Below are 21,699 nucleotides of genomic sequence, written 5' to 3' on the forward strand. Positions count from 1 at the left end.
GGTCCTTACTCCTTAGTCCAAGAAGGAGAAACTGATATGGAGAGAGGTTAAATACCATGGCCAAAGTCCCCTGGCCAGGAGTGACAGCTGGGCTGCATCCCCAGTTCTGGCTAATTCTAAAGCCCACGCTCTTTCCCCTACATTAAGCATTAGGCAACCTTTTCTGAGGGTCAGGGAAGAGAGAAAACAGGAGAAAAGCAGCCCAGGCAGCTGGGCACAGGGCTGTGCCCCCGGGACCTCAGCTGTCATGTCCTGGGAGCCAGGCCAGCTGGGGTTAGCCCACTGGGGACAGGGCTGTCTGCCTCATTTGCAAATGCAAATGCGGGCTCTGCTCCTGGCTTCAGCTCCATGCCCTGAGCTGCCCCAGGCTGGCAGGCTGGCAAGTGCCCAGCCCCTCCACTGACTTCGCCCCCCGAGGCTGTGGGGTCACTAGGCAGGTGGGCATGCCCTGGGGCTCCAAATAACTTTCCTGTCGATCAGCCTGTTTCTGGAAGAACTTGTCATTGAAGGTCGCCTGCCACATTTCCAGTGACAGGCTGGAAAGGTGACAAGCACGTCCACTTGTGCCCGAGTTTGGAAGGGCCAGTGAACACATCTAGAAGTTAGACGGACCTGAGTTCCAATCCTGGCTGGGTCAAGCTCTAGCTGTGTGGCCTGAGGCCAGTCACTTCACCTCTCTGGAACCTGTTTCCTCAGCTGTAAAACGGTGTGGACAACGCTTTCCTGCAGGGCTGCTGGGAGAATCCAATGAGATAATGCATGTCAACGTACTCCTTAAGCTAGAAGCCACCTTCCACGTGCAGGGGAGGGTTATGATCCTGCACGTGTGTGTGCAAGGCACATGTGCGCATCCGTGCGCCTGTGGAGGGGACAGAGGATCCTGGCTGGACCAGAGGGCCCTGCCACCCACAGTCAGCAAGCAGGCGGGGCAGATGTCTGACACTTTCTCTAGTAGCCCCCTCAGGGTTTTCTGCAGCTCTGCCCGGTGGTGAGAAAGGGTGAGTGTCTCTGTGGGGGAGGTTGTAGATGGAGGCCTGGCAGGAACGTGAAATGTGGGTGGGAGAGAAAGCATTCGTGTCTGGGCCGTGCGGGGGTTTGTACATGAGCATGTTTGTGTCTATCACGTCACCCGCCTGCCTAAAAGCCCTTGGTGGCTTCTCACCGCATGCGGGCTGCACGTGGCCCACGAGGCCCTGCGTGTCTGTCCCACCCCCAGGCCTCGGCAGGCCCCACATCCCCTACCTGTTACACTCTCCCCGTCTTCCCCTGTCACACCACATAAACTACCCTCTTATCCAGTCTTTCTGGAGCCTCACACTGGGGCAAGCTGTCACCACCCTGACCAGCCTCCCCAGAAGCCTGACCTGGGCCATCGCAGACTGACCAGTTTGGTTGGCACATGTCCTGGTGTGACCTAGACCACGATCCATCTCTCCTTCTAGAAATGGAGCTTCCTCGGGTGAAGACAGGGTCTGTTTGGGGGCCTGGCACACTGTCGATGTCCAATTACGCTCTGCTCCAGGAGGGACTGTGTGTGTTAATAACTCTGTGTTCATGACAAAGCTGTCTGGATGAGAGTCAAGTCCGTGAGCATAAGTATGGAAATTATGTGCACGTGCATGTGTGTGTGAGGGGGTCACCTCAAAGAAACTCTGGCCCCGTGGATGGGCCAGATGTGGGAAAGGCCAAGGCACTCTGTGGCCAGTGTCCACACCCAGGACGGCTTGGGGGGAGAGAGAAAGCAAGCATGAGTTCCCTTCCCCAAGCCCCTCCTAAAATAGCCAGGCTCAGGATCTCTGTGACAGACCCCAGAATACTTCTGGGCAGGAGGGCAGCCAGGCGGGCGCCAGCTCAGAGGACCTTCTGCTCACTTGGGGCCCAGCCCAAGCCTGGTCCTGCATGCCTGCCCACATGCCCACCCCCTCCCCTGGACCTGCCTTGTGAACAGCAGTTCCTGATCGGAGAGAAGGTAGGCCTCCAAACCCCCTGCCTGCTCAGCTGCCTTCCAGCTGCTGCCAGGAGGTGATCTGGAATGTTCCAGATTTGGGATGGGGCAAAGAATCTTATTCCTGCCTCAAAGCCTTTATACTCACTCTGCCCTCTATCTGAACTACCACGACCAGCTCCTCCCCACTTAGGCCTTGAGAGGCCCTCCATTGTACCCTTAGAAAAGGGGGGCCCCTTCCCACCCACCCCACCCCTCATTACTCATCATCCATCTGAAATTACCTAATTTGTCTGTTAGCTCATTTTGCATCAGTCTCCTGGACTGTGGGGTAACCTGCACGAGGCCAGATAACCACGTCCATCAGGTTTGCCTCTGGATCCCCAATTCTTAGACGCTGCCTGGCACACGGCAGGGACTCAATGAGTGTTTGTTGAATGGACAAATGGCTAATGGAAACCATGAAAGAATCCTGTGAGGTGAAGACTGTCCCTATTTACAGGTGAGGAAACTGAGGCTCAGAGAGGTGGAGTCTCTAGTCCAAGATCACACAGCAGTCAGACCAGGCCAAGATTAGGGACTATCTGTCTCTGCTAGAAACCCAGCACACTGAAGTGTTTTGTAGCCAATCTTCCCATGGTATAGGTAGGAAAATGAGCCTCAGAGAGAGAGGGTGATGTTTCTCCAGGACACCTGGGAGGGACCCAGAAGGTTCCATCCCTCCTCCAGCATGTGGCTCGAAGCTGGTGCACTGGCCAGCCCTTTCAAAGTGCCTTGTCATTCCTTTCACTGCGCTGAGGTGGGGACTGCTAATACCCCCACCGGACAAAGGAAGAAACCACGGATCAGCCGGGGGGGGGGGGGGGTGGGCATTGCACAAGGTCACCCAGCCAGGACTCAGTGCAGGCCCGTCTGGCGGCATAAGACAGCGTTCTTAGGGACAGTGTCAAAGTTGGCGTGCACGGCTGGGGAACATGCTCATGTGTAGGCAGTCACCTCCTGGCAGCTGGTGAGCCTCCAGAGGACAGAATCTGCACAATGCTGCCCCTCCTGCAGGGCCCAGCACATAAGGACGACAGGCACTAACCGCCATCGAAGGCATCGCTCTGGGCCAGGCCTGGTTTTCCACCTTGGAACACATGATCTCATTTGATCCCCACAATAATCTTCGAAGTAGGTGCTTTTGTTTTCTTTGACTTACAGGTGTAAAAAACGAGACCCAGAGAAGTGAACCTACATTATACACAGCACTAGACCGACAGCACAGGGCAGAGAAGTTCTAGGAGAAGGGAGGAGAGCGGGTGATGGGGGCCATGGGAGGCCTCTGCCCAGTGGTGATTTGGGGGTTCAGACCCTCTGGAGCACCCACAGGAAGTTCCGGTGGGGCTTGCAGGATGTGACCTGATGGCTACCCCTCCCACCTTCAGCTGTCGGGTCCAGTTCTGTCCTGTGTCCAGCACGTGCCATCACACGCCTTTCTCTTCCACGTTGCTGCTGGGTCACCTCCTCCAGGAAGCCTCCCCCGATTCCTAGGTGTGGGGGAGGAGTCCTACTCAGAACTCCCCATAGCCTCCCAACCGATGCTTATCACCTCCATTAGAACCACCTCTTTCCTCATTTCCTGCTCTGGACTGAGAACTCCACAAGGGGCGTGGCCTTGCCTGTCATCTCCAGTGCCCTGTCCCCACTGTCTGGTTGGCCCTCAGAGGGCATCCCCACACTAAATATTTGTTGAATTAATCCGCTGAATGAATGAATGACTGTCTTGGGGAAGACCCTGCCCCGAGGAAAGCCTTTAGGAGATTTGGGAATATTAGCAAAGTCCCCTTTTTAACCACTGCTTCTCAACCAAACCACCTCAACAGCGCCTAAAATTCTAGTACTAGAATCTTAATGAGTCTCTCTTTGGTTTAATGAGTCTTTTCTCTCAAAATGCAAATGCTCTGCAAAAGGGAAAACATCCACCGAGTACACACACTGGACTTATTTCGTTCTAAGACTCCCATGGGGTAAGCAATACAGTTCTCATTGTTATGGACCATCTGAGACTCAGACAGCCAAACTGCCTTCTGCAAGGCCGCACGGCAAGTAAGAAAACCCGAAGTTGGTTCTAACTCAGGTCTGCCTAAAAACAGAGCCTAAATCTTCCCTTTCGTACCACCTACAAAGGGACCTGAGTCTGACATCGTTGTGACGGAGAAGCAAGCAGGGCCACCAGACTGAGAACCTGAGAGCAGCAAGAGTGCTCGAGGACCTCCTGTGTCTCTTCGTTGTGCCAAATGTAGGCATATGTGGAAACTAGCCAGAGATGGGGACTCACTGCCCAAGATCACACAGAGTAACAGTGGCAGTCCCAGGAACAAAGCCATCTGGAGGGGGACTTTCTCTTGTCTCCTAAGCTAGAGGGGCTCTTTCTTGGAAGAAGGGGGGGGTCTCTCTGGTCTGAGGTCTCTCCCAGGGGTTCCCACCCCCATCCCTGCCCCAACACACAAGGAAATGACCTTTCTCAGAAGGAGGCATCTCTTGGGCCCATAGAAAGATAAGGGAGTCCAAGAGCTGAGCTGAATAGAGGATGAAAATGAGAAAGGGCTGGGACAAGTAGCTGTTGAGTGTAGAAACAACAGACTTGGGGAGGCAACATCACTGCCCGTATCTTGTTAAAGGGCCACTGTGGGCAATGGGAGGCCCCAGAGGCTACATCCAGGCTCAAGCAGCTGATTGTAAGTATGGAAGAACTTTTGATATCCAGCAATGGAATGGGCTACTTTGAGGTAGTGAACCTCCTATCACTAGGAGTGAGCAAGGAAGGGCTAGTCAAGGAGCTGCTCGGAGGTCAAGATGGTCTCAACTAGGGATGGTGGGCTTTGAGAGGTCTTGAAAATAAAAGCCCATTTTTCATAGGAGACCCCTCCCAAAGCCTCATTCCAATACTCAAAATGGTCATGAACCAAAAAAAGGGGTTCCTTGCTAGGTGGGAGGTCATAGGAGGGCATCTCAAAGGTCTCTTCCATCTCCCAAGATTCCAGGAGGCCCAAATTCTCTGATTCTAGGATTTTACAAAGCCAGGAGTCTGAGACTCAGCTGTTCTGCATGTCAGTTACTGACATATCCAAACTCCTACCTTGACTATAAGCCCCTGCTCAGTCTAGCTCTTCCTCTTCCTCCAAACCCACACCTGATCTCATTTTTTCAGATGTTTTAAAATTTTATTTTGAGAGAGAGTGAGAGACCATGAGCAGGGGAGGGGCAGAGAGAGAGAGAGAGAGAGAGAGAGAATCCCAAGCAGGCTCTGCACTGTCAGCGCAGAGGCCAACATAGGGCTTGAACTCATGAACTGTGAGGTCATGACCTGAGCTGAAATCAAGAGTCGGAGGCTTAACTGAGCTACCCACGCGCCCGGATCTCATTTTCCCTCATCCCTCCAGCCATACTGGCCTCCTCTCTGTTCCAAAGACACACTAAGCTTGTTCCTGCCTCAGGGCCTTTGCACCTGCTGTTCCTGCAGACAAGAATGCCTCCTTCCCCCTGCTATCTCTTCCCCCATCCAGCTCCTCTCATTGTTCAGGTTTTGGTTCAGACGCTACCTCAGAGAGGCCTTGCACGACTCCCTCCATCATCCTCCAGCCTTACAGCACAGGGTGATATGCAAACTGGAGCCTGGCTACTTAGGTTCAAATCTCAGTCTTGCCAAGAGAACTTACAGGCTCTGTAACCCCTCTATGTCTCAGTTTCCTCGGCCCTAAACCGGGGGGTAATAACAGTAGCTGCCTCATGGGGCGATTATTAGGATTATATCCATCAATATATGGAAAGTGCTTTTGGAACACAGACCTGCACACAGTAAGATCTAGGTAGCATGAATCCTTGCTTTAAAACTCAGCACAACTGGGGCACCTGGCTGGCTCAGTTGGTGGGGCATGCAAGTCTTGATCCTGGGGTTGTGAGTCCGAGCTCCATGTTGGGTGTAGAGATTACTTAAAAGTAAAATCTTTAGGGGCGCCTGGGTGGCTCAGTCGGTTGAGCGTCCAACTTCGGCTCAGGTCATGATCTCGCAGCTCGTGAGCTCGAGCCCCGCATCGGGCTCTGTGCTGACGGCTTAGAGCCTGGAGCCTGCTTCCGATTCTGTGTCTCCCTCTCTCTCTGCCCCTCCCCCGTTCATGCTCTGTCTCTCTCTGTCCCAAAAAATAAATAAGTGTTGAAAAAAATATATATATTTGAAAAAAAAATAAATAAAATCTTTAAAATTGAGCACAACCACTGCGGTTCTGTCCTTATCTATTGACAGACTGTCTCCTCTATTCCCCATTTTATGGATGAGGAAATTGAGGCTCAAAGAGGCGAAATACTGGCCACACCAAGCTCTCTGAAGATCGGGACTGGGTCTGTCTCATTTTCTGCTGGAACTGCAGTCCCTAGAATGCACCTGGCACGTAGTGTTGCTCAGTAGTTACTCGTGGCTGAATAAATAAATGAATGAATGCTGAATAAGTGGCCACACTTTATCTGTGCAGTCAGGTGCCCGTGCACCTACGATTCTGTTTCAGCCTACCTCTGCCCACCCTAGCCCCAAGTGAGCCCAGCTCAGTCAAGGTCCCAGCCTCTCTCAGGAGTGGCTGCGGGGACAGGCAGGCTAATGAGCTGGGGATCAGCATCTGTGCCTCTGGCTGCAGTGGGACCCCCTCACCCTAGCTGGGCCGGGGGAATGAGGCAGGAGCTGCCTTGGCATGCCTTGGGGGAGTCCCTGCCCAGAGGTGTGGTGGCAGGTGTGGGCTCAGGAAGCAGCTGCTGGCTCCCCCGTCCCGTGCTCTGCCAGCTGCCCGCCGGGGGCCTGCCCACCAGATGCATAATAGATGAGGAGGCCCAGCGGGCTGTGCCTGCCTGGCATTTCAGAGCCACTAATGAGGCCAGCCTCATGCTTCCTGCAGCAGCACACGGGCCCCCAGGGCTTCCAGCTCAGTGATTACAGAGAGCCACCTGAGGACAGGGGCCACCCACCGCAGCCCCGCACTCAGCACACACAGCATCCGAGAAAGCGAGGGCTAAAGGTCTGGGCTCAGGGGCTCAGGCTGACCACACTACCAGTCTTGGTTCACCGCTCACTGTGCGCCCCTGGTCCAGCCACGTCTCCTCTCTGAGCCTCAGTTTCCTCATCTGTAAAATGGCGAATGGATGGTAACAGTCTCCACTTTGTAAAGCTGGTATAAGGATGGAATGAAGTGATTCATTTGCAGGGCTCGGCCCAGGGCCTGAGACCCAGGAGATGCTTCATAGATGGTAGCATTTCCTGGAGATATCTGGGCGACCAGATGGGCCCTCCCAGTGGGATACGTGGGGCTGGGCAGCGGCCTCTGTTTTGGAGGTGCTCAGGATCAGCTCAGCCCATAATCAGAGCTTCCCTCATTCCTGTGGCTTCCTCATTTGGCCAAGGTCCCTTCCTTGGCAGGAGAAACGGCTGGATTCAAATCCAGCCCTCACCAGTTCTCAGTCTTGCTTTTGGCCTCCAAAATGGGGGCGCTCTTGCCAACCTGCAAGAGTGTCATCATAATGGACCACCGTAAACAAATGCCTGGAAAAAAGTGTCATCACAATGGAGACCACCATAAACAAACGCCTAGGGAAAAAGTGCTCAGCACCCGCTGGCACTTAATCCTTGCTGGGTCCTGCCTCCTCCTCCCAGGCTCCCAGCTTTAAGGTCCTCTTCTCAGCCCATTTCCAGAACCCCTCCCCTGCACGACTCTACCTGGCCATTCCCCCACCCCGACATCACTCCACCTCCTTCCTCCCCTCACCGTCTGAATCCACCTTAAATGCCCAATACCCATTAGGTCTGCAGAAGCAGAGTCACCCACTGTCCCATTGGCTCCTAATCCTCCCACTGGGCCCCATTCTTTTTTCACACTTGTTCTGAGCTTCTTCACCACAGGTAACCTGCTGATGAGGGGCAGGGGGTAGGGGAATCCAGCCATGATCTGGCCACATCTGGCCTCTACCAGGCCTGACTGCTCCTCAATTTAAAATTTTTTTTCTTCAACGTTTTTATTTATTTTTGGGACAGACAGAGACAGAGCATGAACGGGGGAGGGGCAGAGAGAGAGGGAGACACAGAATCGGAAACAGGCTCCAGGCTCCGAGCCATCAGCCCAGAGCCCGACGCGGGGCTCGAACTCACGGAGCGCGAGATCGTGACCTGGCTGAAGTCGGACGCTTAACCGACTGCGCCACCCAGGCGCCCCAGACTGCTCCTCAATTTAAACCCCAACTTCTTAATCCTTTTTAAACATTGAAAAGTTTAAAAAAAATCTTTTTTGTATCCTTTACACCCAACGTGGGGCTCGAACTCACGATCCCAAGATCAAGAGTCTCGTGTTCCAGCTCCGCCAACTGAGCCAGCCAGACACCCCTCTTAACCCTTTTTTGAAAAGGGGCAGAGGAAACCACATCTCCTCCAGGAAGCTCTCACAGCCTACTTGACAAAGTTTCAACTGTTCCACTCTCTGGCCACATTTAACTCAATTCCACCAACATTTATTAAGCATTTACTGGGTTCAGGCAGCTGTGTAAGACTGTGAGGAGGACAGAGAGATGGGAAGAATACAGCTCAGCTTTTTGGTGACTCATGCTAGAAAATGAGCCTAAGTCAAAAGTAACCCAGGGAACCCCTGTTCTCGAGGATCTTGGAGCCTGCCTGGTACCACGGCGTTATGTGGACACATTCAACTGGACTGAGAGATCCAATTCAACATGCATTGCACATCAAGTGGCTCAGAGGGGACGTGACCTGCCTAAAGTAACACCACTAACGTGCAGCACAGGCCGATTCAAGTCCACACCTGTCAGGCTCTGAAGGTCGTGCTCTTTCCACTATCCCAGAAATGAGACTAATGTGAGGCATAATGAGCAGAGGGAGGGATTTTAAGGATAGAAAGATGGGGAGTGGGGATCAGGAAAGAAAACCCTCAACAGACAGTGATAAAGGTAGGCCAGAGGTGTGGCGGGGGCTTGTGGAAATGGGAGGGTAGGACATGCCAAGGGGATGGGAAAATGTGAGCAAAGGTATGGAGGTGGTATTCTCAGGGGACATATTCCCATTGATCAGAAATGCAGGTTACAAAAGGGGCACCTTGGGTGGCCCAGTTGGTTAAGCGTCTGACTTGGGCTCAGGTTATGATCTCGCGGTTTGTGAGTTCGAGCCACGCGTCGCGTTCTGTGCTGACCACGGAGTCTAATGCCTGCCTTGGATTCTGTGTCTCCCTCTCCCTCTGTCCCTCCCCTGCTCACACTGTCTCTCTCTGTCTCTCTGTCTCTCTCTCAAAATTGAGTAAACAATAAAAAAATTTTTTTAAGAAATGTAAGTCACGAGGGACATGAGTTCCAGACTGAAAAGGGTAAGTGGATAAAGGCTTTGAATCACAGGCCAGGAAATCATAATTAATAATCAATATGACCCCCATTTACAGAGCAGTATCTATATGCCAGGCACAGGCTGGGAGCTAAGCAGTTGTTTAGGAGAGAGGGCCTCAGGGGTTAGCACCTTGGACAGCATCTCCAGCGAGGAAGGTGTGGGGCAAGGCATTGTGGGTAATGGGCAAATCCTGGTGATTCCAAAATCCTACTTTAGAGTTGTGTCAACTGTGGCCCAGAGAGAGGAATGGATTTGCCAAAAGTCACACAGCTGGTTACTTACTCTCAGTTCTGGGCCCTCATCTCTGACACTTCCTTCAGGGTTCCCTGGAGAGGGCTTTCTGGGTCACCCTTCCATCTTCAAGTCTTCCCTCAAGTGCTCAGACCCACCCTGTGGCCTGGAGGTCCTGGGACAGAGTGCATGAGACTCTGGGCTCTGCAGTCTGGAAGGTTAAGATTCAAATCCCAGCTCTGCCCCGAATAGCTGTGTGACCTTGGGCGAGTCACTTCCCTCCTCTGTGCATTACTGTTCTCCTCTGTAATTAGAGGTTATAGTCCGTAATTACTATATACGTCCATAATTACTATATACTATATATAGTCTGTATACTGTATTAGAGATTATAGTCCGTAATTCAGGGAGGTGGTAAAAATTATGTGAGATGATACAGTGCAAGCAGCTAACAGTACCTGGTACACAGCAGGTGCTTAACAAGTGGCAGTTGTTAAGATGGTTTTTTTTTCATATTTATTTATTTTGAGAGAGAGAGAGAGAGAGAGAGAGAGAGAGAGAGAGAGAGAGAGAGAGAATCCCAGGCAGGCTCCATGCTGTCAGTGCAGAGACCAACACAGGGCTTCAACACACGAACTGTGAGATCATGACCTGAGCCAAAATCAAGAGTCAAACACTTAACTGACTAAGCCATGCAGGTGCCCCAGTTGCTAGGATAGTATTAATGAAGTCCTTGAAAAAAGGATGGCATCTTCCTCACCTTTATCTGTATCTCCCCTCATCCTATCCCTGCTCTGGGCTTAGCATATGGTCTTGCCCTAGTCGTAGAGGCTCGGATTAACTGGGTCCAGCAGCAGGAGATAAAGCCCAGAGAGGGGGAGTAGCTGGACCTAGGCTGCACAGAGAGCATCAAAGGAAAATAAAGGGCAAGCTCTGGAGCTCAGCCTGGGCACCTGGGTGCCTCCCACCCCAGACGTGGCTTCCTAGGGGGGCTCTGGCAGCAGGTGGGGCAGTGGTGTCAGAGAGGAGTCACCTAGTACCTGGGAGGCACTGCAAGGCCTAGGGACCCCAGGAAGCCCCCAGCAGGGGCAGGAAATGCAAGCCTTCCCACTGGAGTTGAAGCTGCCGCAGGAGCAGCCAGCTGGGCCCATGTGATGCTGGTGCCAGGAAGCTGGGAGGCACCCGCCTGCTGGGCATCGGGGGTGCTGTGAATCCCGAGGTGAGGCTGCACCTCCACCCGCGGCTCTCAGTGTTGGGGAAGCTGCAGACACAGCTCCCCCTCTTCCTCCAAAGCGAGGACAGCCTTGGACTTAGGTCATGGGCTGCAGGAGGGGGTTCTGAAGGCTATGTATGGAGTGTGACTAGAGGACTTGGGGTTCAGCGAAAAGGCTAAGGGCACTCCCACCCCCACCCCCCGAGGAGCCATGAGGTGGGAAGGAATAGAGAAGGAAGGGAGCACTTTTGGTGAGGGGCTTCAGTACTCCAGGCCCTGTTTTTTGTTTTTTTAGGTTTGTTTGTTTATTTACAATTTTACACTCTGTTAAGTAGGCATTTTAGTCCCCATTTCACAGATGAGAACACTGAGGTTCAGAGAGGTTAGTGAATCACTAAGGTCACCCGGACAGTGGGCAGAGCTGATATTTAACCTGATTTGCCTTGACTCCAAGTTGGAGCTCTAGAAAGAATTGTAGGAGAAGATCGGTGGGGGAAGAACGGGTAAGGGGGTCCTTCCACGCCGTCACCTGGAGAGGGTGGCTGAAGGGTTGGTGGGGTCTGGTCTGTCATTATAGGGGGTGGTAATGGTTTGGGAATGTTCCCAAGGTCCAGCCAAGCAGCCCAGCCCCTCCTGAGAGCCCCCAGTACTCACCACACACTCCGGCGAGGGGAGAAGGACTTGTCCACCCTGAAACATACATGCAAGAGGGGCAGCAGGTGAGGGGGCAGCCCCTTCCCACTCAGCCTTGCCTAGCACATCAGGCCAATCCCAACTCACCCCCCACCCTCCCAGAAGGGCCTGGAGGAGATATTGCTTCTTGGGTGCCTGATGCACTATCACCATCCCCCATAGGCTGCAGGGGCCCCAATGTTAGATTAGGGACATGGGAAGGTGTGGGGTGAGAGAGTATGGAATAAAGGCAGGGTTGGGGGCACAGGGGCCGGGGAGCAGGGGCCCAGGACCAGAGAGTGGGGTAGCAGCAGAAGTGGGGGTCAGTGTGGGAGGTTTTGGAATAAGTGGAGTGAGACAGTGACTAAAGCAATTTGGGGTCAGAGCAGAGACGTAGGGGTGCAGCACGGGCCAACTTAGAGTGTTTCCAGACAGGATTGAAGGGTGTGGGTGTTTCTGGTTTACGGTGGGCAGGAAGAAACCACCCCCCTTTCCTGGCAGCCTGCCTCCATCCCGGAGCTGGAGCTCACTCATACTCACCCAGGGGACAAACGCCTGGGGATCTGAGAGCAGGAGCTCACGAGGAGCTTCCTCTCCCACCCCACCCCCAACACACACACACACACACACACACACACACACACACACACACACACACCCTGCCCCTCAAAGCAGAGCCAGAGGAAGACCTTAAACCCCGGGAGCTCAGGCTTTGTTTCCCCCAAATCCCTCCAAGTCCAGCCTCAAAGAGAGGTGTGGACATTGCCCTCTGAGGGCACCTTGGGGCGGGGGAGGGCTGGAGAGAGCTCCACCCTCCTGCCCAGCTGAGGGCCAAGGGGCTGGGCAGCTGTTGGGACAACAAACAACTCTTGCCTCTTGCCCAGAGGCCAGAGGAGAATGGGGAAGGGGCCCCAGACCGCACTCTGCCAGCTGGGGAGGCAGGGCTGGGGTCTCCTTAGGGATCAGCTCATGATCTGCAGACAAGGAAAGTGAGGCGAGAGAGGCCAGGCCTTGCCCAAGCTCCCACGACAGAACCCAGCTCCACAAACCGGGGTGCCCCTCCGTGTCAGCTGACCAGGACTCTCAGGCTGGCCCAGGCTCCTCTCATTGCTTAGCGGCTAGCAGAGCCCCTGAGAAGGAGGGCAGCCCTCCCATCCCCCACCCCACCCAGCCTCTCTGCCAGGGTCCCTTTGGAGGCTGGGCATTCGGCAAGGGGTGGCACCTTGAACACAACCCCTACAGCCCAAGGAGCACCTGTTGTGCACTGGCGGTGTTATAGGTGTGAGCTCCAATTGCTCTGCACCCCAAAGGTGGGTCCTGTGTGCTTCTCTGACCACAAGGAGGCAGGGCCTGGCGGAAGGTTATGCAACTACTCGGCAGGACAGGGAAGGGGCCCCAGCCCCAGTCTCTCTGCCCAGTCCTTCCAATTTACAAAATCCCTGCCTAAGGCAACAATCCCCCCCAACACTCCTCTGATGTGGCCGCTTGGGGTCAGGAGAGACAGCGACCCCCAAGATGGACTGGCCACCACTCCGCCTCCCCAGCCTTAGCTCTCCAAGCCCCGACGGCCAGGAACCAGGAACCCCCGGGAGGAGAAGGTTCCTGTGAGCCAGGTGGCACGAGATAGGGGCAGCCCAGGTGCCCTAGGGTGGGCATGGGCCTGCTAATGGCTTCCAAGTTCTCTCCTTCCAGCAACTTCAGACGTCAAGTGGGGGTTCCTGCAGGGCCTCCCCCTGACCTAGGAATGCACACACACAGGCCCGGCCGGCGGGTCCGCACACTAGTCATATGCGTAAGCGCTGTCACGCACTGAGCAGCCCACCGTGCCCACGCGTGCCCATGGGCTGCCAGCTGGAACCCACAGGCACACGCGCAAACACACACACACACACACACACACACACACACACACACACCCCGCCAAAGCGCGCCCCTCACACGCAAACCCAAACTCGCGAGTGCGGAGCCACCCGACCCCCAGGCCGGGCGCTGGGGGGGGGCTCTCACCGCGCGCACACGGGCGCCCCCGCCCGGCGCACCTACCCTCCGTAGGCCCCGAAGGTGAAGCTGCGCTTCCGGCCGCTCATGGTGCCTCCGCCGCCCGCCCGCGCCGCGCCGGGGCCGCCTTCCCCGCGCCCGGGTCACCTTGGCAACTCGGGCCGCCCCGCCCCGGCCACAAGCCCCGGGATTGTCCGCGCCCCCGCGGGCTACGGGCCAGCTGCCGGGGGCCGCCGCGCGCAGAAAGGGCCGCTTGTTCGCGCCGCCCGCGGGCCGGGGGCGGGGGCTTCGCGGGACTTTCCGAGCGGGGACCTCGGAGGGGGGATGGGGGATGCGGGGCGGACTGCACTTCCGTGGGGAAGGGACCCTCCACCCCCTCAGATCAGGGGCGCACGGAGCCTCAGACCCTCTTCTGGGGGCGACACCCTGTTCCATCTCCCTAGAGGCGTTGGCCTGTGCCGGCGGATCTGTCCCCCGCCATCACGAGGGGGGAGCTCACAGTGGGCCGGGTCAAGAACTTGGAATCCAGGAATCCAGGGTCAAAATGGTCTCACTGTGGGCAAGTCCCTGCGGTCCCTGCCCTCCCTGCACCTCTAATTTCTCACCCGTAAAATGGAACCACCCTCCCCCCCTCAAACACACACACACACACACACACACACACACACACACACACAGACGGTGATGGAATGAGTGAATTCCAGCCCAGGCCTGGCACACAAGAAATGCTTAATAAATAGCTGCTACAAGAGTCCCGCTCTGCTCTTGCCACAAATGGATGAGTGAAGGAAGGAACAGTCTCCAGAATGCCCTTCTATTGCCCATTCTCATCCCCCTCTCCTAGGTGCCCCCCACTGCCCAGTGAGGAGGAGAAGCAGGGGGGCAGGAATAGAGATGCCCCACTAGGTTCCCTCCCTCAGCAACCTTCCGACGAGGAACTGCGCTCTGAGTCCTACAGCGGGTCACTCACTCAACAAACGCTCTGAGCCTCTCCTCTGCCTGCTGCTCACCCAGAGCTCACAGCCCAGGGTTCCCACCCCCAGAAAAAGATGTGTCAGTAGGCACCGAACACTGGTCCTGCCCCGAGGACTCACCCACCCCTTCCAGAATGCCCACTCTGGCCCCCCAAGAGGGAGGGATCACCCCAGGGAGGCCCTCAGAGTCTTGAGGTTTTCTGTGGGGTTTTCTGATTAAGGGAATGCACAGAACAGATGCGGTGGGGGAAGGGGGGGGAAGGACGGCCAAGGGTACAGCAATAGGGCAGGGAGTTAGGGTAGGAGGGGTTCTTCAGAAGCCTTTCAGGAATGGTTCCGCCTGGGCCCTGGGCCAGGGCTCAGTTAGCCCCAGCTTCCCCTGGGAAATGTCTGGTCTGGGTATCGACCTTCACAGTTAACTTCACTCAGGCAGAGGGCTGTGGTGTGCTGGATCTCCCCATCTCAGACATGAAGAAACTGAGACCTTGGTTCACAGTAATTATGTCTCTCTTGGGGGGTCGGCCCCCAGATCCCCCCCACCCCCACCCTACCCCCGCCCTGGGCCCCTTCTCCCTGCACACTCCGATGGGCAGAGGAGCCCTCAAGAGCCCCTTGTTCAGAAGCCAGGCAGGGCAAAGGAGATTTCCTTGTGCCTAGAACTATCCCTTTGGTTTGGTTTTTAGAGGAGCGTCTGGTTCCCTCTTGGCAGGGTGCTCTGGAGCCAGGGCTGGGCCCCTTCTGCTCTGGGCAGGCCCACAGATTCCTGGGTGGAGGGACCAGCCCGGGCCAGTGTAGGAAGCCCACTCCCCACAGGGCAGTCCATCAGGGCTCCCGAGGGGCAAGCCCCTAGGAGAACAGAGGCTGGCCTAAAGAGGAGGAAGTCTTCTCTTCCTAAGCGGTAGCAGCAGCAGGGGTGCCCAGAGCGCTGGGAGAGACGGGGGACCAGGAGCCGGGCCTGGGCCATGGTGGGGTATACACAGCGCCAGAACTGGGGCCCAAGACTCCAGGCCTTTCCAGGCTGCTGTACCCCCTTGGACATGGCCCTCAGCCTCATCAGTCTGTCTTTTCAGTGGGAATGATTTCTGAGTGGACTCTGCATCTCCAGTTGGCAGGGTGGCCAAGCAATGTCCAATGTGCCAAGTTTCCCAGCCGGGCCTGGCCCCCGGGAGGCCCTGCTGGTGCTGGGACAGTGGGCCCTTGAGAGGGGTTGTGGGGGCTGCAGGATTCCCACCGAAGACAAAGAGCCCAGTGTGGGCTCCAGCCTCTTGGGTTCTGACCAGCTGCAGCTGCCTCATTGGCAAGAGCTGGGGGTGGGGTGGGGGTGGGGGTCACGTTCCCTCAGCCAGGGACGCACAGGACACTCCCTGGCCAGCTTCTGGTCCCTCCAGCAACAGCAGAATTTAAATGCACTTTTTTAAACTGCAAGACCACTTCCGAGAACTTACCCCTTTGCCACATCACACCGTGTAAGCCTGAAGAGGAATGGCCAAGGACAAAGGGACAGGGAGGCAGGTGCTTAGATCTTCGTCAACTCTCCCAGGGTTCAAATCCCAGCTCTCCCACCTGTCAGCTGGGTGACCTTGGGCAAGTCACTTAATCTTTCTGTGCCTCAGTTTCCTCATCTGCAAATGGGGTTTATGACAAAAATAACAGTACCCATTTCAAAGGGTTTTGCCAAGGATTAACTACATTGATAGTTCTAAAGCACTGCAGAGAGCCTTTGAAAAGCATGTGTTGGTTAAATAAAACACCGGCTGCAGCCTCGTTTTTCATTAGGCTGAACTACACGAAGTCATCATTTTTGTAGAGTTAGCGAAGATTTATTAGTAGGAGTTCCAAAACAAACTAATGACCATCCAGAGGGAACCAGATAAATAAATTAAGGTCCACTTATGCCATGCAGCTGTTGGAAAGAATGGGGCAGATCTATGCGTGGGCAAGTGAAATAACCTCCAAGACAGACAGACACACAGACATACACAGAGGCAGTGCAGTGAGGGCGTGGGCGCTGAGGCGCTGGACCAGGCTCTGACGCTTCCTAGCTGTGTGACCTCAAACACATTATTTAACATCCTCCCACCCCCCCAGACACCTGGCCTCCACTGAGAACTCAATACTCTCAGGTCAGCACGGACCCAGTGCTCCCTGACTGGCACTGGGAAGTCCTTGCCATCTCTGAGGTCGGACAGAGCTCCCTTCTTCTTTTCCCTCCAGCCTCTCGCCTAGAAACCAGAGCCAGGCTTCCCCCCACGGTTCAGGCCCTCCCTTGGTGGAAGCTTCCTCTTCTGGGCCTCCTAGATTTGTACCCAAGTTGTTCAAACAGGTGCCAGACTGTGCGAAGGAGGAGGGAAGGGTGCAGAGTTCCCTTTCCAAGTTCAGCCCTGATTGAACTCTGGGAGTCCCACCTACCTGCCTCCAACTCCCCCTTCTCAACCCTCAGCAGGGAAATGTAAGGGCATAGGGAGGGGCAGACTCCTGGGAAGATCTCCAGCCCAGGCTCCAGATGGAGCTGGTGGGGTCAATTCTTGTTTCCCATTCAGGACATCTGCCTGGAACCTCCTGGGCAGGAGACAGGGCGGTCCTGGGCTTCCTGCCCAGCCGTGCAGCCTCCTGTGTCACTCCGCACTAATCAGCTTTCCTCCCTGGGCCTCAGTTTGCTCATCTGTTAAAACACCCACACTCATTTTGATGGGTTAAAGACATAATAATGGAAAAATGCACTTTCCTTTAGAGAATTCCATGGATTCAAGGCATCATTATCCTTAGCTCATGGCTTTTCTGGCCAAGCCACACCTACCCAATCCCAAGATGCTATAAACCCTGAATTCCCAGAGGAGTCTCCTGGGGCAGTCCCAAGGCCCTGTGAAGGGAGGAAGCTGCTTGGAGAGCAGCTTCCTAGTGAGGTTATTGACCTAGCCATCCCCTGTCCTGGCTCTGGGACCTCTGTCTCATTCAGTGGGTTCCTGAGAACTCAAAGTGTCCCCACCAGAGACCAGGACAATCTGGCCTGGCCTGGCCAGAATGACCAGAATAAATGCCTCCACTCAGACCCCCACCATTGAGGATGTGTCTGTGTTCACCATATGGACTGTGTGCCTGGAGGGTCCCTGAGAGCAAAGCCCTTCTGGAAACAAACACAACCATGAGGGTACTTCTTTCTCCCTTCAGTCACTCCACAAATACACACTGAGCACTTACTGTGTTACTGACGCTGTTCAGGCACTAGTGATAGGGGATGGACGAGATAGACAATGTTAGTGGCACGGCTGCATGCACACCTGCACAGAAATTCCACCAGGCCACACGTACGCTGGCCCTTGTACTGTGCCCAGAGACGTCTAGCGTGCACCTATAGAGATCATATCAAGATCAAATGCATGCAGACATGCTTACATAAACGTCAGTCCCTACATTGCAAAGCACCTCCATACATATACACAAAGGTCAAATTGAGCTTACACACAGGCCCCAAATCAGTGTGCACTCACCTACTGACTGTGGCTGCATCTGTATACACATCTGTGTGTTTGTGAACACACACCGATGACAACAGATACATGCACACGCGCTTAGAGTACATTATGCTCACACAATATACACACACAGACACATGTGCATACACATATCACACACACACACACACACACACACACACACACACACACACGGTGTGGCCAGCTAACTATTGGAAGAAATAGAGGTTGGAGAGAGGATGGCTTTGGGGGAGGTGGACGGGGGTGGTCCACGCAACTGCTGCATCCCCAAGGACAGGGGAGGCCGAGGCCTCTCTCACATATTATAAGCTGGAATCCAGCCAGCCTCCCTCTCCTGCCCCCCTGCTAATGGCATGCCCCTCTCTGCCCATTTTCAGGTAGGCTGAACTGGAAGGAAGACTGCTAGATGCCCAGAGCTCCACCCAGGGCAGCTGGGCTGACCAAACCCTGTACTGGGGGCAGGAGACTTGGGTTGCAGCCCCCCCCCCCCGAGCTCTGTTGGTCACTCATGTGTCCTAGCACAAAACCCTTCCCACTTGGAGCCTCCGCTGGTGCATCTTTAAGATGGGGGACAGGAAGGGCGCCTGGGTGGCTCTGTCGGTTAAACGCCGACTTCGGCTCAGGTCATGATCTCACGGTTCGTGAGTTCGAGCCCCACGTCAGGCTCTGTGCTGACAGCTCGGAGTCTGGAGCCTGCTTCGGATTCTGTGTCTCCCTCTGTCTGCTCCTTCCTCACTCGTGCTCTGTCTCTCCCTCTGTCTCTCAAAAATAAATAACATTTAAAAAAATAGAAAAAAAATAAGGTGGGGGACAGGATGCCCTGACAATTCCCTAAAGTGCCAGCTCTTCCCACCCTGCCACTCTGGGATTCTGTGAACCCCTCTTCACCTGGCCAAGGTCCTCACCATGACAGTGGTTCTCAACAGGGGTGGTTCTGCCCCCTAAAGGGCATTAGAGAAATACATGAGGGTGGTTTTGCTCTTTAGCAATTACAAGGGACCACTGTCGTTCAGTGGGTAGAGGCCAGGAGAGCTTTGTCAGGAGAGTCCCACCTGAAGAAGACCTGCCATGCATCAAATATCCTTGCAGACATTCACGTGGATGAAAGGCCTGTTTATCCCTTCCTAGAACCTAACTCTGGTTTACATGAGAGTATTTTTTAGTGTGGGTTTAATACATACTGAGTCTTCCAAAGATGCAACTCCTGGAAGCCACTCTGTACTAGAAATCAGGTATAGTTATAATATTTTTCTGCCCTTAAATGTAAAGGTTACACATACATATCACACAGGTGCAAGCATTGGGTTACTCCATTAGGTCCTGGGGTGTGATCATGCCAGGGTATTTAGCTATGGAAGTAGAGGGCTTTTACTTCTCTTAGGGCATTATATTGTTTGGCTTTTGAAATGGGTGCGTAGGTAGGCTTATTATCTAGGAATGCCGTTCTGAAAGTAAAGAATGCGCTTGTAAATAGTGTTCTGAATCGGGCCTGAGGAGTCCGCCGCGGTCCCGGACGCCCTCAGCTGGCCATCACAGGAACTTCAGGGTGAGGGCCAGCCGGGCTCCAGCACCAGGGACAGCGCCCCGGGACAGCGCCCCGGGCGTCTCTCCTGGGGCGAGTGGGGACCCTGAGGGCGCCCGGAAGGACCGTCTTGTTTTCTCGGCTGTGCATTTGCCACCACCAGCCCCCCGCACTCCTCCTTCTTTTGTGCGGAGGTGGTCCTAGAGCCTGCCGTCTCCCTTCTCCCTAGAGCGAAGTGCCGCGCCTCTCCCGACCCACAATGGCACACCTGCGCGCCACAATGGCTGCACCTGTACCGCCGCCGCCCACCATGTTCCCGCCGCCCCCTCTCCCCGGGACCCGTTCTCTCGATGTGCAGATCACAGGGCCGCACCTACGCGCTCTGGGACCTCTTCGATCCCCACAAAAGCCCCATGATGCAGACCGTGCAAGAGTTATACGGCAACCATGACCGACGGGGAAACTGAGGCTTGTAAACAGAGCAGAGCCAGCTTCTGACATCCCCTGAAGACCTCACCACCATCACACATGCATATGCCCCAGCTCAGTAAGAGCAACGACTAGTTCCCGAGGCCCTGTACCACGCACTCCGGTTGGTTCAGTTCTAATGATCACCCTGCAAATTAGATGCAATTATCACGCCCTGTTCACAGAGCAGGAAACTGAGGCCCTGAGGGGCTAAGCAGCTTGCCCCAGGGGTAGTAGAAGTAGAAGTGACTGTGAAGACCCTCTGAGGTCTTAACTCTGCTGTGAGTCGCTCTCAGGGACACTCTGCCAAGAAGAAAGCCCTTCAAACAGCACATGCTGCCCTGCCCTGACTTGGAGGCCTGAAAGCCTCCTGTACTTCAGGACTTGGGTGGGGCGGTTGCACCAGACTCCTGACCCCTCACAGAGGAACTCCTATCTCCCCATCCTTACAAAATTTAGCCTCACAAAGCACTTCCCTAAGGCACGCCGTAGGTGCTTAATATACACTTACTGCTTGGCTGAAGCCCTGCCTTCCAGGAACCAGGTTTCTAAATGCAAAACCACACAGCCTGAGCACAGAGCCTGGACACAGAACAGGGCGGAGTGAGCCACGGGGTAAGGGTTCAGGCATGAGACCCGGACAGAACAGAGCTCCAGCTCATCCCTGAGCTGTGTGACTCTAAGCCTCCGTTCCCACATCCGGAAAATGGAGATACACTAGCTGGTAGCTCACAGAGCAGTGGTGAGCCTTAAAAGAGGTGATGTGCACAGAGAATGAACTTAGCCCAGTGCCTTAGGCCCACGGAAGGCTGGCACGCTAGTGGTTGCCAATGCCATTGTCAGCAGAGTCTTCTTTGGGATGTGCAAAATCCAGAAGCCCCTGCTGAGTCATGCCCCCATTTCCACAGCGTAAAGCAGGCTGCAACTACACCATAGGCAAGCTGCAGGACAAGGAAAGAGGTTGAAAAACGCACAGTCTGTGGCTGGATTGGGGGCAGGAGGAGGGGGAAGAGGCAGCCATGGAGGCGGGAAGTTTAGGAATGCTTGGAGACCTACAATCTCACTGCCTCATCTGTGGCTCTCAAGTCCCCGTCTCAGACTCCAGATGAGCTCCCTGGTTTCCTTAGCATGGTAGGTGCTCCATAAATGCGCAATGAATGAATGAACGAATGATGTCCCAGTTTGGGACTGATGTCCCAGTCCTAGTTTATTCCTATCACATTACACATAGGGGTTAACACTGGCATGGGTTCGAGTCAGACGGACCTATGTTGGAACCCTCACCTCTGTCACTTTCTGGTTTGTGACTTCTGACCATTTTCATAAATTTCTTGGAACCTCAGTTTCTTCATCTGTAAAAGGGATGGTAATGATAATAATAGTACTTCATAGGGTTGTTCTTAGGATTCAGCGTCAAGTGCTCAGCCCTGGCACACAGTAGACATTCAATAATTAGGGACCGTCTTTAGTACTGTTACTGGCCATGTGTTAGCACAGCCATATACTGAGTCATGAGACCCCGGTCCTAGGCCCAGCTCTGCCACTGGATCACTGGCTCAGTGTGACGATGGGCAGGTCCCCATCCCTCTGGGCCTGGTTTCCTTCTCTGTATAATGAGGGCTCTCCAAGGCACCTTCTCAGTCTGATTTTCTGGGGCAGCCTGGCGTGTCGGGCAAGAGGCCTCCAGGGAACAGCTCTGCCCCTCAGTCTATCACTCTCAGAATGGAGAAGGAAAGTGTGTTCCCAAGACAGGGAGAAAGACGGGCATCACTGGGAGACC

The 21,699-nt window shown here is 54.7% G+C and overlaps 1 protein-coding gene across 5 annotated transcripts in view; it reads right to left on the minus strand.

Annotated features, from left to right (window-relative positions):
• LOC115521566 (RAP1 GTPase activating protein) overlaps positions 1 to 21,699 on the minus strand; it is a 65,957-nt gene that overhangs the window by 36,978 nt on the left and 7,280 nt on the right. For 3 of the 5 annotated variants that reach the window (XM_030326867.1, XM_030326868.1, XM_030326866.1), the window contains exons 1-2: positions 13,507 to 13,561; positions 11,446 to 11,481 (exon numbers count right to left, since the gene is read on the minus strand). The exons of the other annotated variants lie outside the window; for them this stretch is intronic. In XM_030326867.1, coding sequence (XP_030182727.1) covers positions 11,446 to 11,481; positions 13,507 to 13,550 — 80 coding nt within the window. In that variant the 5' untranslated portion in view covers positions 13,551 to 13,561. Of the gene's footprint in view, positions 1 to 11,445; positions 11,482 to 13,506; positions 13,562 to 21,699 lie in introns of those variants that run through there. 5 annotated transcript variants of the gene reach the window in all.

This window comes from Lynx canadensis, chromosome C1, assembly GCF_007474595.2.
Source record: "Lynx canadensis isolate LIC74 chromosome C1, mLynCan4.pri.v2, whole genome shotgun sequence".
NCBI classification, from domain to species: Eukaryota; Metazoa; Chordata; class Mammalia; order Carnivora; family Felidae; genus Lynx; species Lynx canadensis.